This window comes from Colias eurytheme, chromosome 28 (assembly GCF_061535395.1).
Source record: "Colias eurytheme isolate Ceu_HAF_F1 chromosome 28, ilColEury1 Martin Lab GWU primary, whole genome shotgun sequence".
Classification (NCBI taxonomy): Eukaryota; Metazoa; Arthropoda; class Insecta; order Lepidoptera; family Pieridae; genus Colias; species Colias eurytheme.
In genome coordinates this window covers 5,956,321-5,970,962 of record NC_143007.1, presented here as the reverse complement: position 1 = coordinate 5,970,962, position 14,642 = coordinate 5,956,321, and the positions used below count along the sequence as shown (strand labels likewise).

At 34.5% G+C, this 14,642-nt stretch overlaps 1 protein-coding gene and 1 long non-coding RNA gene across 2 annotated transcripts in view; both read left to right on the top strand.

The window, feature by feature from the left end:
- The window catches only part of fra (neogenin protein frazzled), a 108,359-nt gene that overhangs the window by 59,756 nt on the left and 33,961 nt on the right, over positions 1 to 14,642 (top strand). Inside the window, exons 2-5 of the mRNA XM_090117413.1 lie at positions 12,498 to 12,675; positions 13,309 to 13,439; positions 13,777 to 13,973; positions 14,459 to 14,610. Coding sequence (XP_089973539.1) covers positions 12,498 to 12,675; positions 13,309 to 13,439; positions 13,777 to 13,973; positions 14,459 to 14,610 — 658 coding nt within the window. The remainder of the gene's footprint in view (positions 1 to 12,497; positions 12,676 to 13,308; positions 13,440 to 13,776; positions 13,974 to 14,458; positions 14,611 to 14,642) is intronic.
- Positions 8,341 to 9,244, top strand: LOC149896686 (uncharacterized). Its single transcript, XR_016458322.1, has 3 exons — positions 8,341 to 8,913; positions 9,041 to 9,102; positions 9,177 to 9,244. It is a non-coding gene; the product is annotated as an uncharacterized LOC149896686 (long non-coding RNA).

Sequence of the window (14,642 nt, the reverse complement as noted above, 5' to 3'; positions counted from 1 at the left end):
TCGTGATTTAAAAATAAAAAGGCTTCTAGAAGATGACTAATTGAATAAAAATTTTAATTTGAACTAAGTTTGAAATAGACAAATATAACTAGCTTCCGCTCACGACTTTGTACGTGCATCCCCGTTTTTCCCCGTTCCCACAAGAATTTCGGGAAATCCTTTCTTAGCGGATGCCTACGTCCTAACATCTACCTGCATGCGTCCAGTGGTTTGGGCTGTGCGTTGATAGATCAGTCACCTATGAGTTTTATATAAATAGATTTGAAATAGAAAAAATAAATTCCCCGATCTTTATTTCAATGACGGAGTGACAACCACTGCAACTACAACAGTTTTAAGTCTCCCTTTTGGAAGTCGGTGTAGAATCAAATCTAGGCCAAATATGTCGAATGACATTGATGTCACATTGACATATTTTTGTATCTGTGCCACGTTCGCTTTTGTTTCGAGTGAGCTTTCTGTGGAGATGTTAAGGGCTTTATTTCTAGACTTCTGTTTTTAGATACCTTCATCTTCAAACGAAAAAAAAGGAAAAATTGTAAAGATTTTTTGTACGACTAACCTAATAATTACTTTTATGATATGTACTTAGCACTAAACTGTTGTCTAAACGTAATTTACTCTATATAAGGTACGTGTACAACCCGCGCGAGTCAACTTGAGACCTGCCACCTATACCCGTCTCTTTCACTCTCACGTGATAATAGAATGGAGTGAAAGGGACAGGACCATTTTTCAGGTGTAAAGTTATAACTATTTAGTAATTTGTGGTGCTATTTACTACCATAGAAAAAATCATTATGGTTAAAATCATTTAGTACTTTTTCTGATAAGCACTAACTGAATGAGATTGGAATAAGTGATATTTGTAAATTTAGATTTGATTCTAGATAATAAACAACAAACGCGAAGCCTTTTAATTTGAAAAGGCTTTAGTTTCTAAAGATTAGTAATAAAAAAGTACCCTCCATTCTGGAGAACCTCAATTCACAAATACCCACAAAAGATAAACCTTTTGAGATCTAATCAAATTAAACCAATATCAAGGGGGGCTTTGAAATTCATTATCAGATTCTCGAGGATTTTACCTCAAGAGCTCTTGGACTTAGGGTTGCCACTTGCGAGTACTTACAATAATAATAATCGAGTTTTTTTTATAGATTATACATTGTATTGTTACTTCAAGGAACGGCATCTGAATAGCTTTTCTTTAAAGACATTTTATAAATTCCGCTGTGTTTTATGATAGATCAATTAACTATATTTACTACGACCAGTTTTGAGAATTATTGTCAGGTAGTAAGTTTAGCTTGTCATGTTAATTATTTCCACTATTTCAAAAAATAAAGGGTACTTTTTACGACAAATTGCCAAAGTTAAATGTATCAACGAAACATATGTCGCAATATTACTATATACCTAATTTATTTGTTTCTCTTTCACACAAAATAGCTGATCGGATCTCTATAAAATTTAGCACAACGACAGATTACAGTCTGGATTAGCATAAATCACATCACATTTTTTTCAAATGCTTATAAGGCCTATTTTAGTATGCATAACAGTTGAATAGTATAACGGACAATAGAACGGACGATTGCATCGATGTAAGCGATAATGGACTCTATTGTCCAAATGGCATTTGACCCGGTTGATCCTATGGTTAGAGACCATTCTAGGATTTACTTATGTATGTATGAGTTCCTTGCTAATGGAAAATATGGTTGATGTGTTTTTAAATATTTTTTCTTCCTTTTTCTAGGGTTCTATTTATTTATTTATTTTAAATACAAAAATGAAAACTTGTCTGTATGTTTAAAGAATCGTAAACTATGCATATACAATATACATATCGTAATATCGGTTTCTGAATTCGTTCGACCAATTTTTGATCACAGGCGAAGCCGGGATGCACAACTAGTTGATAACAAATAATTTAAAACTACTCCAATGATTAAGCACTGATACATGTTATGATTAATATTTGTCATAATATGCATTTGCTACACACTACAATAAAAGCCAGGTACAGAATTTTGCATTCTATATAAGTATGGTTTGGCAACCCTATTCCAATTTATAGTTTTAACCGAACAAACAAATTGTGTTGTTAAATAATTAATTATTTCATACTTTCCTGCAACAGCAGTCCTAGACATAGAAAACATTGATGTATGCCTCATCTCAGAGACACACTTCAACAAAGAATCCCACGTAGAAATCAAAGGCTACAAAGTTTATCACGCGCTACATCCCCATAATACATCAAGAGGAGGAAGTGCTGTCATTATAAAGGAGAACATCTACCATTATGAAGTAAATAAATACGAAAAAGAAGAAATACAAGCAGTGGCGGTCAGTGTAAAAACTAAGCATTGTCCTATAACCATTTCATCCATATACTGTCCACCAAGGTATTCCTTGAAAGCAGATCATTACAAAAGCCTTCTACACGATCTTGGAAACAGATTTATATTAGGAGGTGATTTTAATGCTAAAAACGTATACTGGGGTTCAAGGCTGACCACAACCAAAGGAAGAGAGTTACTATGTGCTATTAGAGACACGCATTGTAAAACTTTATCAACGGGTAAACCAACCTATTGGCCAACCGACCGACAGAAAAAACCAGACTTAATTGACTTTTTTATTTATAAAAATATATCACAAAATTTTCTCCACATTGAGGAAGGTTATGACATGAGCTCAGACCACTCGCCTATCATACTAACTATAAGTGAGAGCATAATAATGAGGGAAAGTCATCCTACTTTAGTAAATAAATATACTAATTGGGAAAGCTTCAAAAAGGACTTGGAATCTGTGATAGAATTAAAAATTCCTCTAAAATGCGAGGAAGATCTGGAGCATGAAATCAGAAAATTTATTGTTGATATACAGAAAAGCGCTTGGAATAATACACCTACTGTTAGAAAAAGCAAAAGATCCAATAATTATCCGCCAGAAATAATAAATCTTATAGCCAAAAAAAGACAACAAAGACAGATATGGCATCATACGAGATTTCCACATGATAAAACAGTACTTAATAATCTTACTAAAAGACTGAAAAGAACAATTCAAAAGTTTCAAGATGAATCAATGGATATCTTCCTTAGTCATCTAACTAGTGATCGTACAACAGATTACTCCCTTTGGAAAACCACAAAAAGTTCAAAAAAACCAATGACGCATATCCCACCAATCAAAGATGTGAATGGGAGGTGGGCAATCAGCAACGAGCAAAAAGCAGCAAGATTTGCACAACATCTGGAGCAAATTTTCAAACCCAATGAAGAGAATGAACACTTCACTTTAGTAGAAGAAACAGCAAATGATGAGCTAGAAATAAGACTAGTCACTCCAAGAGAAGTATCCAGTGAAATTAAACGACTTAGCCGAAAGAAAACACCTGGCTATGATCTCATTACTGGAGAAATCCTTAGAAACCTTCCGCGGAAGGCTATTGTCAAACTAACTAGAATCATTAATGCTACCTTTAGGCTTAAGTGTGTGCCTGATGTGTGGAAAATAGCCGAAGTTATAATGATACCAAAACCTGGTAAACCGCCACATGAGACTACTTCATACCGGCCGATCTCTCTGCTGCCGATCATGTCAAAATTATTTGAAAAACTTTTCTTGAAACGGTTAAAACCCATAATCGAGGAAAGAAACTTAATTCCTGAGTACCAATTTGGATTCAGAGAACGCCATTCTACAATAGATCAAGTACATAGGATAACCAATATAATTGAAAAGGCTCTAGAAGAAAGAAAAGTTTGCTCCACGGTATTTTTGGATGTGGCGCAAGCATTTGATAAAGTATGGCACGAAGGGCTTATATACAAACTAAGAAATATGCTCCCAAAACAGTTTGCTGACATCTTAGAGTCTTACTTATCACAACGTATGTTTAGAGTAAGACAAGATGATGCATATTCAGAGCTTAAGCCTATAAAAGCTGGAGTACCGCAAGGAAGTGTCCTGGGTCCTATTCTGTACTTGTTGTACACTTGCGATATTCCTGAGTTAGAGAACAACACCATTGCAACATTTGCGGATGACACAGCTATAATGGCTACAGGTGACACTCATGAAGAAGCAGTAGAAAAAGTTCAGACAGCTGTTAATACGATCTTTGACTGGACGAAAAAATGGAGAGTAAAACTCAATGAGTCTAAATCTATTCACATAGACTTCACAAACAAAAAGCCAAATTATCATCCGGTATACATAAATAATCATGTAATACCTTATCAAAATACAGCGAAATACCTGGGTATGACTCTAGACGCAAAGCTTCGCTGGAAGGCTCATGTCAAAAAGAAACGCGAGGAGCTAGAGCTTCGCTATAAAGCTATGTACTGGCTAATTGGCAAGCATTCTACACTTTCAAAGCAAAACAAATTACTCTTGTACAAACAAGTCCTTATGCCTTTGTGGACTTATGGTAGTCAGCTTTGGGGCTGTACCAAACAAAGTAATATCACTATCATACAACGATTCCAAAATAAAGTGCTGAGAGAGATCGTGAATGCTCCCTGGTACATTAGAAATGACGACCTACATCGGGACCTTAAAGTAGATCTCGTCACGGACATAATTAAAAAAAACGCCGAAGCTCACGAACGCAGACTTCACCATCATGTGAACGTCGAGGCTATCCAGCTCCTTGACAACACGGACATAGTGAGAAGACTAAAAAGGACAAAACCTTTTGAGTTAGTTTAGTGAAGTGTCAGTGTAATATAGTGAGTGCTATTCATAAAGAACACATGAACAAAGTGTCTTCGCCTTAAATAGAGACATTAAGAAAAGTGTTAATGGACACATTCTTAGACATACTATACCTAGCAAATTAAGTTAGATTTATATTACTCATTAGCCTATAGTAAAGGGCTAGATCGTAATTTTCAATAATGATACCTTAGGTTCATTATTTTAGGTAAAAAAAAAAAAAAAAAAATACTTTGTTTGTAAACTTGTTAAAAAGATCTCTGATTATATTATTATAATGAATAAAGGCTTGTGGAAGCTTTTCATTTTCCAAAATGTATAATTGAAATAATTATTTTTATTTTAACTTTAATTTGTATTGTGGAAATAATTGTTCACTTGTAAATAATAAAACATTTTGATTACATTATTGAGTAATGAGTTAAAACTTTGACATGGGTTTTTAATAATCGACTTCAAAAAAGAGCGGGGTTCTCAAAGTACTACGTATTTTTGTACGACTGTATTTTTTTTTTGCTTTGTCACCTCAGTACTTGTTACTGGTTGAACCGATTTTGATAATTATTTTTTTATTTGAAAGCTGGTGCCTAGCATGTGGTTCCATTTAAATTTGGTTTAATTCTGATAATTTTATCAGCTTATATTTGGTTCAAAAATCAAACTTTAGAATATATATTTTTTAACCGACTTCCAAAAAAAACGAGGAGGTTATCAATTCGGCCGGTATAATTTTTTTTTTTTTTGGATGTATGTACACCGATCACTCCTAGGTTTCTTAACCGATTTACGTGATTCTTTTTTTGTTCGATGCGGGATGGTGTCGAATTGGTCCCATAAAAATTTTATTCGGATAAACCCAGTAGTTTTTATTTTATGAGCATTTTTGTCTGTACTCGATGACTTCATTGAAATGTAGCAAGTAACTTTGATTCACTTCCCGGTAACCGATTGAGCTGAAATTTTGTATACTTATGTAAATTGGATAGCGATGAAACATTATCATAGACATAGAGCTGATTTGATGATGGAATCGGAAGGTGGCCTTAGGAACTCAGTAATATATTGACTCAATTATATCGAGATTGGGCTCGTTTGATTCGTGTTGATAAATACACTAAAAAGTATTAAATAAAAATAACTGCGTTAAAAACAACCGACTTCATAAACAGAAAAGTAAAAAATAAAAAAGATTTGATATTATTAATAACTACATATTATTTAGATGTGCTATTTATTAAATAGGTTTGAAGTCGGTGCCAAACACTAGTATTAAGCCCGTGCACCGACATCAAACCTTTTTAGTAAATAGCACATCTAAATAATATGTAGTAATTAATAATATCAAATCTTTTTTATTTTTTACTTTTCTGTTTATGAAGTCGGTTGTTTTTAACGCAGTTATTTTTATGTCCGCGCATGAAACCGCGGGACACAGCTCCTATATAATTACACGCTCCAAATATCATACGCAATGAACCAAAGCACAATCTATCATTTGTCGATTAAAGATCAATTGCATCGCTCTTGGTTGAGCGAACAATGGGATATATAGTATGGGATAATTGGGATTGATGGGATTCGATGGGGTCGGGTCAAATTTGTATGTTTGTTCGTTTAGATGTGGAAGTAATCTCTGAACCTACGTATATTATAAATGTGTAGTTTGTTTGGTGGAATGCTCTAAAGCGGGATCCTATTGACACATCCTTGAAAAAAAAAATTGTAGTAGGTACGGAACCATTATTGTCGTGAATGCGATTCGCAATTGGTTTTTTTTAATTTCAATATTATGTTATGTATTATTAATATTATTCCTATTGATTGCTGATGAAGTTACGTGGTTAAGCTAGTAGCAAATAAATAAAATATGTTATCTACTATACCTGCTTCTAAAATACCGGATGCGGGCGGATCCGTGGTTTATGTATTTATGGACATTTTGATTGTAGTTCGGGTGATGTGTAAATATTGTGACAGATGATATACTCGTACGGGTTATTTTGAGGTATTGGGGTTGATTTTTCAATCAACGATGTATTGAAATGATAATAAAAAATCTGGACAGAATTGAGGTAAATCGATTTTTTTGAAGTGAAACTTCTTTAGGCTCGTTGAGAGTAAAATTTCAAGGTCATGGAAATACCGTCACGTCATGGAGAGGCGACGATTTTTGTGTCTTTGAATCTTGTCCAAGAAGTTTCACTTCTGACACGTGTGCTCGGTACACACGCTCTTTTTTATTTATTAATCAACATTGGGATCCAAATATTTTCAATTATATAGGTTCAGAATCTCTAAAATACCTATCTTAAAATATGAACTATTTTCTGTAGATCTTCCATCATTTATAGCCCTCTATGTTCTTACACAACATCTTGACGATAAATAAGATTGAAGAAAATTAACTTTTAACTTTGAAACTTCTGTTGTGAAAAACAAAAGCTTTAAAAACAAATTAAACATAAGCTAAGGGAAAGTTTAGAGGTCGAAGGTTGTAATTTTATAGGAGCTTATTTTTTTTCGTTTTTGTTTTTCGTTTTAGTTTACAAAACACGAACAATATTTAGAAATATCAAAAACTGTCGCGTAATATACTCTGGATATAAGTTAATTTGCTAACAACACGAAGATTGGATTTGATATTTTTCGTTTTATGGCATTCAATTGCTTTATACTACATAGTATAAAACAAAGTCGCTTTCTCTGTCCCTATGTGCCTTTGTATGCTAAAATCTTTAAAACTATGCAACGGATTTTGATGCGGTTTTTTTTAATAGATAGAGTGATTCAAGAGGAAGGTTTTAGTATATAACTTATTAGGTTTTAGATAAAGCGGGCGAAGCCGCGGGCGGTAAGCTAGTTTTATAATAAATCAAAAAGAAAATATAGCTGGTTATAGTTTATTTGAAATGAATAATACTAATATTATAAATGCGAAAGTTTGTGGGGATGGATGGATACTCTTTGACGCAAATACTACTGAATCGATTATAATGAAATTTGGTATGTAGGTAGCTGAAGACCCAGAATAAGACTAAGTCAACGGAAATTCCACATGAACTATGCGGGTTTTTTTTTATGCTGCGAGCGCTTGGCCACAATCTCGCCTGATGGTAAGCTGAGATGTGGCCTAACATGGAGCGTGCTTCCCTAGAATGTACCTGTTCACTCTCCTCTTGAAGGGTTTTTCTTTGAAAACATGAGCGAAGCCGCGGGCAGAAATTTAGTAAATAAGAGTCTTATTTAAATTTAGCAAATGAAACACGATTACAGTCTGAATTATTATATATAATATTTTTTCTAGATACCAAGGACTGAAAACAGATATTAATATTCTACAAAGCTGTCCTTAATTATTAACGTCACTTCAATATAATCAGTTGATGCTAAGTACTGACCTAGTTATTGCGTCTGGGTTTTGCTGTGCAGTTTAGATTAATGTAGCATATTCAATAATGATGTCTTGTATCTATTATCTTGTCAAATGTCTGTTATAATGTTGTATGCGCTAATAAACTTTGGAATGTGTGTGTTTTTTTATTTGAAAGGAGCGGTCCGCCCCGGCTTCGCTCGTGGTACATGTTTATGTTTTCTCTTAAGGTGATGAATTAATTTTTCTAACATTTACGGCCCTTTTTAAACCTTCGTAATTTTTATATTATTAAAGTTGTCGTGATGAAAATTCTTGACAAGAAAGTTCAATAGTAACACAATACGTCTACCGTTTTAGAAACATGATTCCATGATATTTTCTCGATAGAAAAAAAATACAAAGTTCTCATTGTTATTTTTTTTTAATCTCTGGCATCTTCAAAATAACAAACGTAAAGTTACGACTTTTTGGATATTAACTATAAAACATACAAACTATACGTCTACCGATTTAGAATTTTGAAATATGCGATGGTTTTGAAATAAACAAGAAATACTTGAAATTAGCGCGCGACCAGCCAATATAGCGAGAGCCGCCCTGTACCTTCCTACCCCGATCGCTGCACGAGTCATTCCCGCTACGGCCGTCACACGGGGAACTTGTGTCGCTCGCGCCATCGTAAAAAAGGGTGACAACACAATAAGACAAAATGAGACAAATGGGGACAATAAAGAAAATAAGAAGAAGAAACATAAAGGTTGGAGGAAAAAGAATGCTTACAATTGGAACAAATTAATGAAGTAAGTTGGTTTTATTTTAAATTTGATGATAATTGTATTATAGACGATGTTTGATATGTACCCCTGTTTTAAGTACATAACGAATGTGTAAGATTTTTTTCATTTATAGCATAGATAATCTTTTCAGAAATCCGGAATCCAGAAGGAAAATAAACCCACTGATTGTTCACAATGTGAACCCACTCCTTCGTAAGTACCTTTATTCAGTCAAAAATGTATGTTATCAACGTTCTACTGGTTTTATCGCATGATTCCATTTTTAGCAAAAAGCAACAAAGTGCAAAGAAATAAAAAATCATGGTGAACTTAGTGGAAGTATGGTGGCCGTAATATAGAACAGGAGCTCATTGGAGTAGTATTATATTTAAAAAAATACGAAAAAATTTCAAGAATTACATTTCTTAGTAGGTGGTAGATAAGTATGTTGTATAAAGAATTTGATGTTGATATTTATTTCATTTATACTTACTACACCTGTGCGGGAAATTGCTTAGTACTAAAACAGGTTTATATTCATATTTACATAGTAATGTGAGTTTTCATTTCGAAAAATTTTGTGTAAGTATATTAAATTGAGTTCCTGGGTGATCTGGAAACACAATTGGGCCCGGAAGATGGCGCTGCAGTCACTCCTCCTAATCACATGAACCGATTTGGATGAATATTTGTGTGCACATTTCATTGTTGTGGGATGATTGGTTGATTCGTTTTCACATTAGCTAATATTATGTATTTTTGTTGTAAACTTAATTTAATGTTTATAATACATTATTATTGGTATAAATAAGCCAGTGTTCGTCTCACATTGCTGTACCTGCCTACCTACCCTACCAGGGCCTAACTTTGTTCTGGCTATTTTATTTTGATTATTTGTAATGAATAATTACAATTATAATAGAGTGCAAAAAATAAATACATGCGTCAATATATTTTGTGTTTTTTTTAAAACAATTTTTTTATTTAAAAAAATATCATTCCGACCGCGGCTTTGCCCGCGTGGAATTAGGTTATATCGTGAATCCTGTTTTATCCCACAGAAGTGTTCAGTTCGGATAAAAAGTATCCTATGTGTAAATCCAGGCAATTAGCTATATTTTATCAAAATTGGTAATGTAGTCTTGACGTGATTAAGTAACAACTAACAAAAAAATATACAAATTAACATCCAAAGTTTCGCATCAGTTTTACTGTATTAGCGATATCTTCCACTCTTGACTTTGACTGAGAAGAATTAGGGTTTATAACTTCTTTCAGAAATAGTACCTTTCATTTCTGGGCATGATGTAATATCTACGTCAGCATCAAATTCTATCTAAATCAATTCAGTAGTCCGCGTAATTAGGTACCATTTCATTTTTTCAGAGTAACAATATTTTTTGTTATTTTAAAGATTATTTATAACCTGTATTATTTTGTAATAAAGTAAACATTACGAAATAATAATAATTAATAATTATTAATAATGTCTAAGTAGTTGTTAAAAAGAAGATAATTTTGTGTTTATAAGCAAGAAAATAAAACCAATAAATCAACAATTAAATATATGTATAACAATATTATAACTGTATGACGACTCCATACATGTTTGTCCCGAGTCGGCCAGCGGCAGCGCGGCGAGTATGCAAGAATGACTTCGCGCACACCCGCGTTCGCGATAGCGAGCTATTAGACTCCGCCCGCCAAGCAGTGGATTTTTTTTTGTGTATCGTCTTAATAAGGTAATATTCCAAAGAATTAGAATTAACGAAATCGGTTCAGCTGTTTTTGAGATTTGCGCTTAGCACCTTTCGCGATTCTTTTTTATTAGGTACCTAAGTATATAGTTGGTGATTTTTTGTTTGAAAGGATTACTTTTGAGGTATAAATAAATAAGTAATCATTTGCATTGAATTTAAAAAATTAATAAAAAGAAGAAAACATTTTCAGTAATATAAAATTAAAATGTTAAATAGCAGCTACAGAGTTTCTTGCCGGCTCGACTTCTCCTCCGTATTAAATGTACCTACTTTCCATGTATTATTACGATTTAAAAACGCTTGTAAAAGTATTAAGTAAATCTAAAAGTAGGTATTCATATTTGGATAAATAAATGTTCTAGTTTAAGTTACGTACTAAATAACTTAATTTATTTATTGAATTTGCGCCAAGTCGCGTTCTACCATACATTCCTTACCAATCAGGGTTGCCTGGAAGAGATTGCTTTTGAGCAATAACGCCTTTTAGTGCCGTGTGTTTTCATTATATCTAATAATTATAGTATAGCTTATTTATGTTTGGTATATTACGTACAATAAGGAATAAATAAATAAATATGTAGTAATCCGTGGTTCAACTACGTCATACATATAGTTAGGCAATGGTCTGTAATCTGTACGGTCATTAGGAGAATTCCTAAGTGGATCTAGACGGAATAGGTAGTAAATAATAAGAACAACGATCTGTGTTGAGCAAACCACAAATTATTTAGGTAACTAGATGGCTTGTAAACATGGATTTTGAGGTTATAGGATTTTAATGTATGTGCGTAGGTATGTGATAATTAGTTTGGTAAATTGTGACAACATGGTGGTTTTTAATATCGTCTTTGTGCTTGTTACAATGGTATTTTTAAATGTCTGCCAGCAATTGAAATTTTGCACGTTTTATCTTCTTTGTCTCGTGACTAGTTACAGGAAGAGATTTGTTAAAAGTTATTTCTCAATAATCAGAACTCCCGTAACGAAATACAACAACAAGTAACTAATACATACAACCAAGTAATAATATAAATAAATATTGTGCTTTATGATTAACTGAAGGTCAGTCTATTTGCGAAAACATAACTTTACACTTCTCATACTTGCATGTAAAAAACAAATAAGAGCATATCACCACTTTAAAGGCACGCAGACCAGCACCATCCAGTATAGTTAGATCTGTGTCACTGCTAAACAGTTGACTTGTGTATGCATGGAATATATAAGCGAGGAGTTAATATCAGTGGCCTCATCCGACTCGAGGGACCAAAGTTTAGATCGATCTGTGTTCAGGGAAATTCAAACTTATGGCCTTTGGATTAAGGTCCAAATTATGTATGAGTAATGTGAAGTTGGCGGTACCGAAATATTGTTCGACTTTTAATATGCATATGTTTTGTGGTGTGAATGATCGCTTCTGGATGGTTTCGCTTTTATAGGAAAAATTGTTTCCAAATAAAAGTTACTTTGTTTTACATCCCTCTACAATTCGCGCTAATTTATTTCGCGAAAGTTTGTGAGTGGGTGGACAGATTAGGATACCTACTTGTGATTGAATACGTTCAGTTAATCTTTATCTATTATGTATTTCGATTTCGATTTATCAATTTATTCGATACATATTATTAAATTAAGTCATAAGTTATCGAGTGCTTGCCACTTAACTTTATCTCTTGAAACGATGTATTTAGAATGTGTATAATTATGTTTTCAATTATTCAAGACAAGAAAAGAGACTTTTTAAAACAGAATTCATAAGAGATGAAAGCTGCGTTCTTTTTATTATACATATACGATATACGAATAAATACATCTTCTACAGTTAAACACAATATAATATTCTTCCAGGCGGCGACAAAGACAGCATGTTCAAGCTAACATCAGAGCCGCTAGATGGCGTGGTCGGTGAGGGTGAGCGGTGGGTGCTCGCGTGCGCTGCGCCCGCGCAGGCCCGCCTCGCGTGGCGGCACAGCACTGCTGCTGCACCCACGCGCGATCATACTATATCGCACACTGATAGCCTCAGGTATGACACCGATATTTGAAGGAAAGATAGTGTTTAAAATACGAACATTATCAGTAGATGCTAAGTACAGACATAATTATTGCATCTGGGTTTTGCTGTGCAGTTTAATTAATTTAGCATATTCAATCATCTTGTCAAATGTCTGTTAGAATGATGTATGCGCTAATAAACTTAGGAATGTGTTTGATTTGAAAGATAGTTTATTAATCCACACAGTACCTACAATAAAAAAAAGAGCGTGTTGTTGAGCACACGTGTCAGAAGTTAAACTTCTTTGGCAAGATTCAAAACCGTCGCCTTACTCCATGATGTGACGGTATTGTTATATTGGTCTCAACGCGCTTAAAGAAAACATGCAATGCTGTTTGGATAGCACGTCTGTCAATGGATAGCGTGGTTCTTGAGGGAAGGTTTTATTATAAAATGTGTTAAGTTTTGCACACTGCAAGCGAAGCCGTGGGGAGAAAGCTAGTCTTTAATATATATTATGATGCATGATCACTTCAAGATTAGGCTGTGCTTTTTTCCTAGCGTGTAGGCTTTCTTGAGTTTAAATATATTCAGTTACCGTTTAGCTACTATTATGTATTCTGTGGTTGGGGTAAAAATATGCGTCTATATCGATTATTACAGAAAGCAACTGTCAAACGGGTCGCTGGTAATCGAAAGTATGACAGCAGCTTTAGCTGGACAGTACCAATGTGTGGCGACGGTGGAGGGAGTCGGCACTGTGGTGTCGAGAGTGGCGACGCTGTTTTTAGCTGGTAAGGCAAAGTTGTTATAGGAAACGTGGTAGAAGAAGTAAATATATGTTTAGGATATACACGTTTGTGTGGATCTATTGTATTGTTGTTATTGGAAATTGAAATAATACCTATTTTTTTATTGAAATAAATTTCAACTATATGTACCTATTACGAGTACATGCATGTTCATGTTATGTCTTTGATTTCTTTTATCACTTGCTTCTGAAGTTAATTTTTTTGGAAATTTCATTCAGATGTTATCTTTGTAACTTCGTAGCTACTGGAAGCGACTCGCTTGTCATTTAATTACTTTTATATTATTTTTTTAAAGAAAATTTGTGTAATTTCGCAACAGAAATACCCGAGCTCCTCGAGGGCCCGCGTGTAGTATCCACTGTACTCGGCGCAAGCGCGTTACTCCCGTGCGGGCTCAAGCTGGCCCCGCGCGTGGCCGTGCGGGTGCTGCCAGCCCCAGCTAGTGCAGCGCCACCGGAGCGACGTGTGTATGGGGCCGCGAGATTGTATGCACAGCCGCCGGTGTTGAAGCTCAATGTAAGTGTAGTGACCGTGCGGGCTCGGGCTGGCCCAGCGCGTGGCCGTGCGGGAACGGCTTACACGAAGATATTATTATAGAAAATTTATTTATTTATTTAAAAAAGGCTTACCAACTAGATACATAATTTAAACAATTCAAAATTAACTTAGAATTAACATTAGTAGTAAATAGTAGTTTACAAATAATTCTAATTATAAGACTATAAATACGTAATTGTTGGAGCGTTTCATGCATTCCATTTCCATTAATTAACATTAGTCGAGGATTTTTTTTATTTTTTTAATGCCTACTATCACTCAACCAATTTTGCCAACCAAAATTGCTATACAATCACCCTCTGTCAAAAATTTTTGCACGCACAAGTGATTTAATATATTCATTTTACTTCGGTTTTGTCCTGTTTTATTACAGAACACAGTCCAGTAGATTAAAAAAAAAGTACAGTACAGTACAATTTATCATTTTATCTATCCATTTGCAGGTAACATGGCTAAAAAACGGCCAGCCGCTCCGCATGGAGGCCGCACGCGTGTCGCTCACACCGAGCGGCGCGCTTGAGCTCGAGCCGGCGCGGGCGCATGATGCGGCCCTGTATAGATGTCAGGTGGGGCTGGCGGGGAGAAGGGATGTGAGGTGGGTGGTGTAGTTTATGTATTTATAATAAT